At 38.6% G+C, this 15,086-nt stretch overlaps 1 protein-coding gene across 8 annotated transcripts in view; it reads left to right on the top strand.

Annotated features, from left to right (window-relative positions):
- PPM1B (protein phosphatase, Mg2+/Mn2+ dependent 1B) overlaps nucleotides 1–15,086 on the top strand; it is a 92,620-nt gene that overhangs the window by 61,287 nt on the left and 16,247 nt on the right. For 6 of the 8 annotated variants that reach the window (XM_033175843.1, XM_033175846.1, XM_033175847.1 and 3 more), the window contains 2 exons: nucleotides 4,612–4,723; nucleotides 5,417–5,474. In XM_033175843.1, coding sequence (XP_033031734.1) covers nucleotides 4,612–4,723; nucleotides 5,417–5,474 — 170 coding nt within the window. Of the gene's footprint in view, nucleotides 1–4,611; nucleotides 4,724–5,416; nucleotides 5,475–6,553; nucleotides 6,704–11,750; nucleotides 11,841–15,086 lie in introns of those variants that run through there. The other 2 variants (XM_033175845.1, XM_033175844.1) reach the window with 2 other exon arrangements.

Raw genomic sequence — 15,086 nt, 5'->3', positions numbered from 1 at the left:
TTGAATGATATAACTTACAATGATGGTGTAATGGGCTTGTTGAATTTGGCCTGTTATGAGTCATTTTGTATATAGTAGGCCACAGTAATTGGTGAGAGTTTTGAAGTGTGAAGATCTGTGATTTCTAATATATAATTACAGTTAAAAGTATAAAACCAAGGGGAGTCTTTTGCAAATTTGGAGAATGGGGATTTAGCTTTTCTGTCTCTACAAGTATCTAGCTGTGCACCCTAAACAATGTGCTTAAAGTTTTTTGTGGGCCTACAGTTTCCTCAGCCCTAAATGAATCTTGTTTTTAGGTCTCAGTACTTTTGAGTCTCAGTGAGTCCTGCTTTGAGGGTGATGGAAACATGTAAGAACACATTGAAGATTATGTCAGATATGGTCATATTCCTATTGATAATATTAAGAGGAGCTATTTTTATAGGAGTTAATGTTTAATGATAAATTGTAGTATATTGGGGTTGCAGATTGCTGACTATAGTTTATCAGAAGATGGAAGGAATTCTCTCAGTTTCCTTCTTCCTCATTCATAAAGAAACCGGGTAGTTTTTATTTTAGGAAGAACTCTCAAGTTTGGTCAGCTGCCTGTTATGTGATCTTATCCAACTTGCTTAACCCCTCAAGGCTCCAGTTACTTTATTGGAAACTAAAGATAAAAACACCAACCATAGAGGGTTCTTTTTGTTTTTTTGTTTTTTGTTTTTTTTGATACATAGTTTCGCTCTGTCCCCCAGGCTGGAATGTAGTGGTGCGATCTCGGCTCACTGTAAGCTTCACCTTCCGAGTTCACACCATTCTCCTGCCTCAGCCTCCTAAGTAGCTGGGACTACAGGCGCCCGCCACCACACCCGGCTAATTTCTTTTTGTATTTTTAGTAGAGACGGGGTTTCACCGTGTTAGCCAGGATGGTCTAGATTTCCTGACCTGGTGATCCACCACCTTGGCCACCCAAAGTGCTGGGATTACAGGCTTGAGCCACCACACCTGGCCCCATAGAGTTTTTTTTTTTTTTTAAATAGATTGTTACAGAAAAAGCTTATTGATGACACTTGTTAAAGATGGTAAGGCAGATATTTTTTTTCAGGAGGGCCATGGCAGCAGATATAGGGATACCACTATGATAGAATCTTGCAGTGGCAGGAAGAAATTAAACTCAACTTGGGGTCCCATAAAGATAAGTGGAATGTATAACAAAGGAGCTGAGTGCTGGAAGGGAGTGTCAGTGGGTGAAAAATTATTACTAAGAGAAAGCATCAACATAAGGAAGGGGTTTCTGGCTAAACTGACTTGATAGTATGGCAGGCCAGGCTGAAATATCCAGAGTGGTCATATACCAAGTGTGTGGGGGTTTTCAGTAAACTGACTGAGCAGGATTCCCAGTCAGCCTGGTTTCTACAAGGACAGAGAGGGAGCCCAAGGTCTCTTAGTCAGAAAGAACTCAAGAGTCTTGCTGAAGGTTTGGTCCAAGGAAAGAGTTTTTGTCAAAATAAACGAGAATTTTGTTTGTTAAGCACCTATTATGGTGCCTAGCATGTTGTAAGTCCTCAGCAAACTGTAACTTGTATAAACTCTTAACTTCTGTAATAGCCATATTTTAGTTTCTTAAAGGAGTGGTCAATTCAGTTTAACATGAGTTAATAATACTAATTTTCTTTTGCATAGTTTGTAACTTTTCAAAGTATATATTATATAGGAGAGATAACAAATATGTTATATGATCTCTAGGGCCTGTAGCAAATAGTTATTATTAATCAGGAAACAAAATTGTTAGCTCGGCAGCCACTACAAATTAAGTTGGTACTTAAAATGTAACTTCACAGTAGCTTACACCTATAATCCTTGGGATGCCGAGACAGAAGGATTGCTTGAGACTAGGAGTTCAAGACCAGCCTGGTCATCATAGACCTACAAAAAAGTTTTAAAAAATAGCAGGGCATGTTGGTGCACACCTGTAGTTCCAGCTGCTGGAAGACTGAAACAGGAGGATCGCTTGAGTTCCAGGAGTTTGGTGTTAAACAGTGAGCTGTGATGGCACCACTGCACTCGAGCCTGGGCCACAGAGGAAGAACATGTCTTTAAAAAAAAAAAAAAGAAAAAGTAACTTTTTATTTATAAAGCAGTGTTCTTCAGGGGTTTTAAATAATGTAATATGACTTTAAATTTTGTGGTAACTCGGTAAATCTGTGTATATGCTTTTAGTGATGACTGGTCAGGTAGGAAAGGAATAATATTAAAATAAACAGGAAATAGTAGTTCACATTGCTTTCTACATATAGATTTACTCAGTGTTTATTGAACACGTATCACTGAGGATGTAGCAGAAAAAGAAATCTCATGGAATTTGTATTCTAGTAAAAACCTATTTTTTAAATAGAGAAGTAGAGTAAGCAGAGAGCAACAAGGAATATTGGTTAGGAATGTCTCTGTGAGGAAGGACATTTGAGCAGAGACCTGCATGGAGAGAGAATATCTGAGGGAAGAACATTCCAGGCAATGAGAACAGCAAAGACTAGGAGGGAATGTTCTTAGTGAGTGTAGCTGGGTTAGAATGAGCCAGTAGAAAACTAGAGGAAGATTAAGGGGTTTGTAGGAGGCATATCATGTAGGGTTCTGTAGACCAATGTGAGGACTTTGGACTTTATTTGATTTGTGGTGGGAATTCATTGGAAGACTTTGAGTACAAGAGTGATTTGTTCTTTTTTTCCAAATGATCTCTCTTAGTTGCTGTATGGAGAAGAGATTGTATAAAGGGGACAAGAGAAGGCAAAATACCAGTTAGAAATTATGCGTTAATACATGGTAGCGGTAAATTGGACTAGAGTAGAGGAGACAAAAATGCCTGGAGACATTTTTGGTGTCATAGCTGAGGGAGTGCCACTGGCATCTAGTGAATGGAGGCCAGGGATGCTGCTTGATATTCCACAGTGCACAGGACAACCTCCACAACAAAAAAATTGTCTGGTATAAAATGTCAGTGCTGTTGATGTTAAGAAGCCTTATAAGGCACAGACTTAAGGTAGAAAACTTAGACCTGCTTTCATGAAGCTTGCAGTCTATGACCCAATAAATGTCATGAATATGGGAGTATATAGCATTATAGTATACAGTACATGTCATGCATATAGGAATGTATTGCAGTGTACCTACTCAGACTTAGGTCAGAGAAGGATTTGAGAATGTGACATATAAAATTGAAACCTCAAGGATGAAAATAGGCCTTCATAGCTGGGCCTGGTGGCTCATGCCTATAATCCCACCATTTTGAGAGGCCAAGGCCAGTGGATCACGAGGACAGGAGTTCAAGACCAGCCTGGCCAACATAGTGAAACCCCATCTCTACTAAAATACAAAAATTAGCTGGGCATGGTGGCACATGCCTATAATCCTAGCTACTCGGGAGGCTGAGGCAGGAGACTTGCTTGAACCAGGGAGTCAGAGGTTGCAGTGAGCCGAGATAGTGCCACTGCACTCCAGCATCTCAGAAAAAAAAGAAAAAAAAAAAAAAAGAGCATTCACCATACAGAGGAGTTGGATTAGTGTGAGAATTGTTCCCAAACCAATGAAAAGAGTACATGTGAAGATCTACAAAGTAGAAGTCTTTAAGTAGATCCTCTGGAGATGAGGGAGGCAGGGGCAAAGTTGAAAGAGTAGGAAATGTTAAAGTCAATGTAAGAGTCTTGTGAGGCATGGTAAAACAGTTTGGATTTTGTGTCTCAAGGGTTGCTGAAGACACTGCCTTTTTTTGTTTTAAAAGTAAGGCCTGGGTTGGGTGCGGTGGCTCACGCCTGTAATCCCAGCACTTCGGGAGGCCGAGGCAGGCAGATCACTTGAGGTTGGGAGTTCGAGACCAGCCTGACCAACATGGAGAAACCCCGTCTCTACTAAAAATACAAAATTAGCCAGGCGTGGTGGCACATGGCCTGTAATCCCAGCTACTTGGGAGGCTGAGGCAGGAGAATCACTTGAACCCAGGAGGCGGAGGTTGCGGTGAGCCAAGATCGCACCATTGCACTCCAGCCTGGGCAACAAGAGTGAAAGTCTGTCTCCAAAAAAAAAAAAAATGCTGTAGAATATAACTATTTCAGGTAAGTATCAACCTGTAAAAATGATTTTTAATTTCTCCCCTTTTTCTTATAATTCTTATCCAGGTAAACTTTTGTTATCCTTTAGTAATGGCATTCATAACTTTTACATTATTTTTAATATTAGATCAGAAGTATTTTTCCATGTAGCTGTTTCTGTATTCATCGAGACACCTATTACGTAATTTTTAGTGATTATAAACCATTTCACTCAATGGCTACACCAAAGTTTTTTAACTGTCCTCTTGTTGCTGAACATTTAGTTTGTTCCAATTTTTGCTTTTATGAATAATGCTGGAATGAACATATATGTGCAAATAACTGTGTTTTCCTTTTTTCCCCTGCATGACAGTGTTTCAGTCAATAAGTAGCTTCTTGTATTACTTTTTAAAAATTTTTTGTGTGCTGATGATAATTTTGTAAAATATATTTTAAAATAGGTACTACCAAATAGTATTCTTGTTTCACTTCTTGGTGAGTACTGGCTTATCACATTAATTTAGGAACTTTTTTTAAAAACCTACAGAGATTATGGAGAAGTCTGGCGAGGAAGGAATGCCTGATCTTGCCCATGTCATGCGCATCTTGTCTGCAGAAAATATCCCAAATTTGCCTCCTGGGGGAGGTCTTGCTGGCAAGTAAGTAGAACAAAAAGAGCTAATTTTGAGTTCGTTTATAATTAGTAATTAAATAATTTGGGGTGAGGAAACTTAAATCAGAAGTACATCAATTATCTAGAGGTGAAATGGGTTAGTGTTTCTTATGGTAGAGAAGAATTCTTAAAACTTCATCCAAAAATGATTTTTAAAAAAATCTATCATTCTCTTTGGGTATGAAGGTCCTTCTTTCCTTGCTAATGAGTACAAATGGATTGTGCAAAATCAGATTCTGAGAGTGAAGTGTAGAAAGTATGTTTTTTTTTGAGACGGAGTCTCGCTCTGTCACCCAGGCTGGAGTGCAGTGGCCAGATCTCAGCTTACTGCAAGCTCCGCCTCCCGGATTTACTCCTGCCTCAGCCTCCCAAGTAGCTGGGAATACAGGTGCCCGCCATCTCCCCCTGGTTAGTTTTTTTGTATTTTTTTTAGTAGAGACGGGGTTTCACCATGTTAGCCAGGATGGTCTCGATCTCCTGACCTTGTGATCCGCCCATCTCGGCCTCCCAAAGTGCTGGGATCACAGGCTTGAGCCACTGCGCCTGGCCGAAAGTATGTTCTTGACAAGTATAGAGTGTAGCAGTTACTTTTTTAGTGTAGTCAGGATGAAATATTGAGATATTCGCAAGCTTAAAATTCTATGTAATTTAATAAAACTAAAGCATGATTTTTTTTTAGGCGCAATGTAATTGAAGCTGTTTATAGTAGACTGAATCCACATAGAGAAAGTGATGGGGTAAGTTTTATTTTATTTCATAAGCATTTGAAGTAATTTCATAATATAAATACTAAATATGAGTACATTTACATTAATGAAGTCTATAATAAATTATAGTCTGTAGTAAATTACTACTGCTCTTCATTTTAAGGTGTCAGTTAAAGTTTAAGAAAATGTATTGAAGGTAGAGATAAAATTTTGTTTTGTAGATAGCTTTGTTGTCACTTTCTGGGCATCAAATGACCTTTTTGATTTGCGCTGTCTTTATTCTCTATATGTCTGCTTTTCCTTCTTCTCCTTTAAACCTTAATTTTGAGGCAAGAATGCTCTTTTAAATATCTCAATTTCTCCTCCAGCAGGCTGCTGCCATCACCAGAAGTTAGCGATAGTGAGTGAGTTATTATTTTATGACCAGACCTTTCAGTACCGCTGTATACCCACTTGGAATAACCGAGGATAGTTTTTCTAATATTATTGTTGTGTTATGGGTATATGAGCGTTGAGCTGAGATAACCGTTTCTGTTGTGCCTTGCTGTACTTCATCAGAGCAAGACTCTATGCCCTTACCTTTTATTTTGCTTTCCTTCAAAATGTCAGTGAGCTGCCAGCTGCTCCTCTATATTGTTTTGTTTTGTTTTAGTACTATTACCATGAGACAGAAGTGTCTTTTTTTTTTTTTCAATCCAAGTTAGTTCAAATAAGTATTTTTCTCTTAGGTTTTCAAGTTTTTATGTCTAAAAATAAATTACTTAATTTTTAATATATATGCTTCAAAGCTTTAAGGGAGCCAAACTTAGAAATGAAACTGATTGGGAGGAAGAGCCCCCCTCCTGTCTCCAGCTCCTCTTGGCAGATTGAGAGAGACAGTATCCATTGGCTAGAAATCATATATCATCTCAATTGTATTATTTGCTAGGATTCATTATTACATAGCAGTATAATAGAGTTTCTCTTCCTTAACAGTAAAAGTGTCCTGGCAAAAAGGAAAATTTAATTAATATAGTTTTAGTGAGTCATATAAAAGTGATGCTATATATTGCTAATTATAATTTATATCTTGGTCTAGTGCAGTAATTCTGAGTCTTTTTTTGTGGCAGGTACCTCGAAGTATTAAGAATTGTACCCAAGGCCGGGCACGGTGGCTCACGCCTGTAATCCCAGCACTTTGGGAGGCCGAGGCGGGCGGATCACCTGAGGTCAGGAGTTTGAGACCAGCCTGACCAACATGGAGAAACCCCGTCTCTACTAAACATACAAAATTAGCCGGGCATGGTGGCGCATGCCTGTAATCCCAGCTACTTGGGAGTCTGAGGCGGGAGAATTGCTTGAACCCGGGAGGTGGAGGTTGTGGTGAGCTGAGATCATTCCATTGCACTCCAGCCTGGGCAACAAGAGCGAAACTCCGTCTCAAAAAAAAAAAAAAAAAAGAATTGACCCAAAGCTGTGAAAATTAATTTAAAAATACAAATATTTTGTGTGATCCATCAGAGAACCCTCAAAGAAATGAGTATAGGATGTTGACATGACTAAAAGGATGGTGGTAATTTGGAAGGTTGAGAGAAGAGAATCTTTCCTTTTCAGCTAGATTATAGATTCTACAGGGCATCCACTACCTTGATTAGAGGAAATAAGCCCTCAGAAAAGAATTATTGATTCATTATTAGCCGTAGAAGTACTCCCATTTCCTCAGATGTTTCAAAGTACAACCCTCATGTGTAATCTTTAAAAATACATATATATATATACCTTGCTGGATTTTGGGGTCCCTCAAGAAAATAGTCTATTTTTACTCCAAACAAGGTTTTCTGTTTAACATATACCAAGGGTAACTTTTAAATTTTTTAAAAAGAAAAAATGATTACACATAGTAGCTACATAAACAGGGAGTAAATAGGCAACGGAACTATGAAACTAGGAGGAAATGCTCAATATATAAACCTTAAATAGATTGTTATTTGGCTATAGAAATGGGATATATGTACTTAATTACCTTCATACATAAATGTTCTGTTAATATCAGCAGATCAAATACTGACAGTATGTCATATAGTGGATTCACAGAGGAAGAAGGCTAGAAAACATAAGACATGACCCCACTTGTGTGCTCAGTACAGCTTACACTGTAATTATAAACACACCTTAAATGATCAGAATATTTCCCATGCTTAGTAACAAATAAATGACAAAATCCAGAATGTGACCATTGCCATGTGAATTGGACAGTGATTGCTGTGAAAGTTCAGCTAAGTAGGGGGAAAGTCATATTAGAGAAAAGATAGGATTTGAAGAATGATTTGAATGGTAGAAATGACATGAGGATGATGACCTTTCAAGTGGACTGGAGAGGCATGGACAAAGTATAAGCTATCTTCAAAAGAAAGGACATCTTTTTTGGCTAAAGCAGAGAACTGCTGTGGTGAAAAATAAGAATTTAGGTTGCAGAGGTATTTGCTAAGAGACCAGCCTTTTGGACATCATTTTAGGGTAATGAACCACCTTATGTTTGGAGCATAAGAATGATAGACTCAAAAAAAAATCTGTGGTATTTTAATCTGTTAGAAACATTTACCTATTAAAGAGATGCAGGCAGTCAGGTACTCGTGGAATAATTACAGAGACCAAATGGTAACTGTAAACTTATTATCATTACATAGATATATGGATTAAAGGAACTTCCCTTGTTTACTATGAAAACTGACTTTGCAGCCTAGAATTCTAAATGGGGAAACATTATATGCCTTTCACAATAATCACTAACTTAGAAAAATATTGAACTATAATTGCAAGTAGCAGAAATGTACTGAAAAATACCGCAGAAGGAGAAGGAATGAAGAAAATACAGACGTGATTAAATTCTTAGCTCTTAACTTGACCCACTGTAGCAAAAAGCCACAGAGGTGCTCCATAAATGCTTCTTAACAGTGTGGATGATGTCACCAGGAGCTGGATATTAACTTGCAGGGTCAGAAAGATGAAAGTATGGTAGAATTACAGAAGAGGAGAAAGTTGGAAGGTATTATAAAAATTAAGTGTTTTTTAAATAAAAATTATTTTTGTTTAGATATTTAAACAAAGAATTCTAGCCAGAGTTAAATCAGAGGGTTTTTTTTAGGCTCCTGAAATGTCTGCCTTATATCGGAGAGAATTGTTCTGTTGTAAATGATTGTAAGTAGTACCACTAGAAATAGGGATTCATTCATTTTTCTTGTAATTAAGACAAATCTTTTAAATAAATATTTTTCAGAAAGTAAAGTCAGAAATTAAGTAATTTTAATATATATTCAGAAAGGTTACTATTTAGGGGAAACTTCTTGTTTACTAAATTTGTTTTTTAGTATGTGTTCCATACTAAACTAACTTTTAAGAATGTGTTCCATCTTCTTACCGCAAGCAATACTGGTATTTTCCCAACTTTTAAAATGCAAATTTGTAACAAAGAGTCTAGCAGGGATTCTTAGTCTAGGGATTCACGAATCCCCAGAAATCTTTTGGAAAATCTCCAGCAAAAGCAAAACTACATTTTACTGTAAGTTGTGTTTATATTAGACAGGGCTCTGGGATCACACTCCTTCCCTTTTTCTAAAATGCTAGTTTGTGTTTTATAACTAGAATATAAATTTTGTGAGATCTGGGACTTTATCTGATTCATTTACGTCTGTAGTCCAAGCACTTACAACAATCCTGGCATACTGTGAAAGCTCAGTAAATATTTTTTGAATAGGAAATATTTGTATTTATTCATTTCTAGTGATTTGCTTAAGGCTGTCCTTAAGTCATATATTTAAAAATTAATTTGAGGTTACTAATTGGTATGAAAGTCTGTATTTATAGCGTTTTATATTTTCATGCAAAACGTTCTTCCCTTGAAAAAGACTCATAATGCTTTTGAATTAGTATGCCACTGATCAAGTAGTTGCATAAGTTGGTAATTTTCCAAGGGTAAAGTTGCACAGGGGGGTGACCTGTATTTACCCGGCTCCTACTTGTGCCAAGCCCCTTATTTATACACAGAAAGAGTCATAGGTAATCTTCTCAGTACCTTTCTTTTACAGATGAGACTTACAGAGATGAGGTAGCTTGCACAGGTCACAAAGCTAAATAAATCATGCAGCCAGAATTTGAATTAGGCTGACTCCAAAACCTGTTCTCTTTACATTATTCCATGTGGCCTTTTTAAGATAGTTAGAGATTATGTATGTCTGTACCCCACCTCTGTCTACCATCCAGGAAAAATCATTTCCCATTCTTTTGTAAATATCATGTTTAATAGTCTTAAGATACTCTGTTTTATTGATTGAGGCAGGGTCTCGTTCTTTGTCCCAAGCTGGAGTGCTATGGCACCATCATGGCTCACTGCAGCCTCAACCTCCCAGGCTCAAGCAATCCTCCCAGCTCAGCCTCCTGAGTAGCTGGGATTACAGGCACACAGCACCACACTCGGCTAATTTTTTGTATTTTTTGTAGGGACAGGGTCTCGCTTCATTGCCAGGGCTAGTCTTAAACTCCTGAGCTCAAGTTACCTTCCTACCTCAGCCTCCCAAAGTTCTGGGATTACAGACATGAGCCACTGCACCCAACCACAAGATAATCTGTTTTTAATGGTAAATATTTTATAAAGTTGTTGAAGCAGTCAAGCCCAATTCCTTGTCAGTTATTTTTCATTTAAATACACATATTTATCTTAATCCAAAAATGGTTTAAGGCATTTTGATCTTAGAGAAGGGGAGGAAAAAACAGGACAGATTAGTCTTTTTGAGCCCAAAAGAATCTCTGTATTGTTTTTACATTATTAAAATTTGCATGCATTTTTCTGTTTTACTTCAAACAGATAAATGCAATACCCATAACTGCTTTTACATTTTTATATCACAGTTTTTAGAACTATATGAATATTAGTTTTTTCATGTTTACTTTTTATTCACTTGTCAAAGCATTGCCATAGAGAAGACCTATACTGTTTGAAAATGCACTAACATTAGTCACTGTGTTTTTAGGGTATGATTGATATAACACTTAGCTGTGTGGTCTTGACCATTCAGATGACACTGTCTAAAATTATTCATTAAATTTGACATGATTCTTCAAGTAACATCTAATTTATTAGAATCTTCATTCGTCATCAATTGTATCACATTTTGTCATATTCAAGAATTTTTAGTTTTAAAATTTTTTTGTCTGACAAGCAGCGCATAGGACTCCACAAGAAATATTTTTACTAGTGTTTACTTTTTCTCTACTGTTGTAAGTAGTCATTTTAAGAATTTTGGTTATGGACCGGGTGCAGTGGCTCACGCCTATAATCCCAACACTTTGGGAGGCCAAGGCGGGCAGATCATGAGGTCAGGAGATCGAGACCATCCTGGCTAACACAGTGAAACCCTGCCTCTACTAAAAATACAAAAGATTAGCCAGGTGTGGTGGTGGGCACCTGTAGTCCCAGCTACTCGGGAGGCTGAGGCAGGAGAATGGCGTGAACCCAGGAGGCGGAGCTTGCAGTGAGCCGAAATCGCGCCACTGCACTCCAGGCTGAGTGACAGAGCGAGACTCCATCTCAAAAAAAAGAATTTTAGTTATGAGAGCTGTGTTTCAAGAGATAAATAATTGCTGCAAATAAATATTAGCTGGTTAAACTTTATTTTTTTAAATGTGCTTAGATTACCTTCCTTTCCCCCTCCTATTACTACTCTCTGCTTGATTTATCTAATTTCTATGTCTTATTTGGTGTGAGTTAGTATTTTCATTATGAGAGGTTCGATTTTTAAGCTGTGTTAGTCTAGCTGATAGTAAAACCTTAAAACTTAGCGTGGATGGGAGATGTCCTCAATTCTCATTTCAGTAATTGCCTTCAATTTACTTTACAGAATAATTGTAAACATCCCATCTGATATGATAGTTTAATCAATATAACTAGAGTTCTGTGGTATTATTAATTTTACTATATTAAGGAAATATAAACTTCAATGTGAAATAACCTGTGGTGTTCTGTAATTCACCAATATTTCTTTAGTAAGAGTCTTATCTGTATGAGGTACTTCATATGCAAAAAATGTTACTCGCCATAGTGTATTCAACAGAGCATAAAGATAGACATTGATCTTAATTATACCTGTGCACAAATCAGAGCTCTGCTACTTACTAAGATTGTCACTGTGGCAAATAACTTAAATCTCTCTGAGCCTTAGTTTCCTCACTTATAAAAATAACTGGAGTTCTTACTTTGTAGGGTACCTGTGAGGATTCAGTAAGATTATGTATGTAAAGTTCTTAGCACAAATATTATTTTTCCTTCCCTAGATGATAGGAGGACATAGAATGGAATATGAAATTGTCTTTACTCTCAAAGAGTTTGCAGTCTAAGTGGAGAGTCTTGTGAACCGTTGCAAGGTAGAGTTAATTGCTATAATAGATGTGTAAAAATAGGTGTGGTATATCAATCGTATGAGTTCAGATAGAGAAAGTGCAGGAACCTAGATAATAGATTTCTCTTCTAATATTAATGAAAGCCCATGAGAGAGTTATGTAACAGTGTTTGGAAAAATCAAATGTAATGGCTGGGGAAGAGAATTCAGTCCTTGTCTATCCAGAGTGATGAGAAAGTGCAATTTGCCATAAGATAAAATGACTTTTAAGTGTGGTCATTAGCTAAAGTTCTTCTCAATTTAGTGATTCTGTAATGTCAGCCATTGCAAATCCATCTCTACTTGATTTATTGGTTTGGTTTTCTTTTGCTTTTAATTTTTTTATTTTTCATTTTTTGAGACCGAGTCTCACCCTGTCACCCAGGCTGAAGTACAGTGGTGCAGTCTCGGCTCACTGCAACCTCTGCCTTCTAGGTTCAAGTGATTCTCCTGCCTCACCCTCCCAAGTAGCTGGGACTACAGGCATGCACCACCATGCCTAGCTAATTTTTGTATTTTTAGTTGAGACGGGTTTCACCATGTTGATCAGGCTAGTGTCGAACTCCTGAACTAAAGTGATCCACCTGCCTCGGCCTCCAAAAGTACTGGGATTACAGGTATGAGCCACCGTGCCTGGCTATGGTTGAGTTTTAGTATGCCTTTTTTTTTTTGAGTTGGAGTCTCACTCTGTCACCCAGGCTGGAGTGCAATGGCGCAATCTCAGCTCACTGCAGGCTCCACGCCTCCTGGATTCACGCTGTTCTCCTGCCTCAGCCTCCCAAGTAGCTGGGACGACAGGTGCCTTCCACCACGTCCGGCTAATTTTTTGATTTTTAGTAGAGACAGGGTTTCACCATGTTAACCAGGATGGTCTCAATCTCCTGACCTCGTGGTCTGCCCGCCTCGGCCTCCCAAAGTGCTGGGATTACAGACCTCAGGTCAGCCACCGTGCCTGACCTAGTATATCTTTTAAAAAGCAACTTCCCTTCCCAAACTATCGCTGCTATAGCAATTGACAGAAATACAGGTGATTCATAATGAAAGTGTCAGTTGGAAAGTGAGAGGTACTTTATCTGTTGAACTTGCCAAAACTGACCCAAATACGACAAATAGAACAACCTTTCGGCCAACCTTATTAATAAGTCCACCTCCAAATAGAGTTATGCCATTTAGTCTATATCAGTGATTTTCAACCCTGGCTGTATATCCAAATTGCCTGTCAGGCTTTAAAAGAACAACCCAAATCCACTGAATCTGTGTGTTTTGAAATAGAACTTTGACGTGTATGCAATTTTAAAAGCTCCACAGGTAATTCCAATGTGGAACAAGGGTTGATAATCACTTCTATGTGTAAGTCTTTGAAGCAGATTTTGTTTTAATGTCTTGTAATTTTTTAAAAATAAAATGGTAGGTTTTTATCCTTTTTTTTTTTTTTTTTTCGGTTGGGGGTTTTCTGGGGGAGAGGGTTGTAGGCCCTGCATTAAAAAGTCTTTGTTATATACCATAAAGTAGAAAATTTCCTCTTAAAGACTGACAGGGTTTATCATTGTACTTATCACATTGTTCCATCTCAACGCTTCCTGAATAGATTGAAATGGGAAACTTTGTATTTATTTATTTATGAATGAATGAATGAATGAATGACACAGTCTTCCTCCATTGCCCAGGCTGGAGTGTAGAGGCATGAACATGGCTCACTGTAATCTCAACCTCCTGGGCTCAAGTGATCCTCCCACCTTAGCTTCCCAAGTAGCTGGGACCAGAGGTGTGTGTTGCCACACCTAATTTTTAAAATTTTTGTTGTGTAGAGACGGGGTCTCCTTATGTTGCCCAGGCTAATCTCAAACTCCTGGGCTCAAGTGATCCTTTTACCTTGACCTCCCAAAGTGCTGGGATTACAGGCATGAGCCACCAGCCCTGGCTGAGAAACTTTATTTAGGGAAACATGTTTTAAGTCCACATAATAAATTTTGCAAATTAAAAGACAGCTAATATGCTTGTTGTGCAAAATTGGAAAATTCAAAGAAAATAAAGTATCTGAACTCCCTGCCCATTATCATTGTATTGCTGTATTTCCTTTCTTTTCACGTATTTTTACATATGCTAACATGAACAGATACACAGACGTATATGTACCCAGAAAACATGGGTGATACACAGTATCATCTCTTTTTTTTTTGGTAGATGCCTAGACTGGAGTGCAGTGGGTGTGATCTTGGCTCACCGCAACCTCCTCCACCTCCTGAGTTCAAGCAGTTCTCCTGCCTCACCCTCCCGAGTGGCTGAGATTATGGGTGCACACACCATGCCTAGCTAATTTTTGTATTTTTAGTAGAGATGGGGTTTCACCATGTTAGCGAGACTGATCTCAAACTCCTGACTTCAGGTGATCCACCCACCTCGGCTTCTCAAAGTGCTGTGATTACAGGCATGAGCTACCGTGCCTGGCCCAGTATCGTCTCATTTTTTGCCATGAGGACACTTCCCCGCCCCGTTCCCCCCTCCCCACCCCGCCACATGTCTGAGGCAGGAAAACAAGCACTTTTGTTGTTGTTGTTGTTGAGACAGTCTCACTCTGTCGCCCAGGCTGGAGTGCAGTGGTGTGATCTTGGCTTAATGCAACCTCCACCCTCCGAGTTCAAGCAATTCTCCTACCTCAGCCTCCCGAGTAGCTGGTATTACAGGCATCTGCCACCGCGTGCTGCTAATTTTTTGTATTTTTAGTAGAGGCAGTGTTTCACCATCTTGGCCAGGCTGGTCTTGAACTCCTGACGTCATGATCCACCCGCCTCAGCCTAACAAGCACTCATTTGTTTTTTGTTCTTTTTTAAGAGGGTCTCACTCTGTCGTCCAGACTGGAGTTCAGTGGCACGATCATGGGTCACTGAAGCTTGAACCTCCTCGACTTAGCTCGACCTCTCACCTCAGTTCCCGGAGTAGCTGGGACTATGGGCGTGCTCCTTTTAAACATTTTTTGTAGAGATAGGATCTCACTGTGTTGCCCAGGCTGGCCTAGAACTCTTAACCTCAAGCAATTCTCCTACCCCTGTCTCCCAGAGTGGTGAAATTGCGGACATGAGTCACTGCTCCTGGCCAATGGGGACAACTTTTTAAAAAATGACATTCATCTGCTCTCATTTTTCTAATAAAACATTGCCATTTATTATATGGCTTTATTAGTGTTATCTTTGTTCCAAAAGTGTAGTATAGTGTCTCTAAAGAAGGTTAAGTT

The sequence above is a fragment of the Trachypithecus francoisi genome, unplaced genomic scaffold (assembly GCF_009764315.1).
Source record: "Trachypithecus francoisi isolate TF-2019V2 unplaced genomic scaffold, Tfra_2.0 Lachesis_group17, whole genome shotgun sequence".
Classification (NCBI taxonomy): domain Eukaryota; kingdom Metazoa; phylum Chordata; class Mammalia; order Primates; family Cercopithecidae; genus Trachypithecus; species Trachypithecus francoisi.
This window is presented reverse-complemented; position numbering and strand designations above follow the sequence as displayed.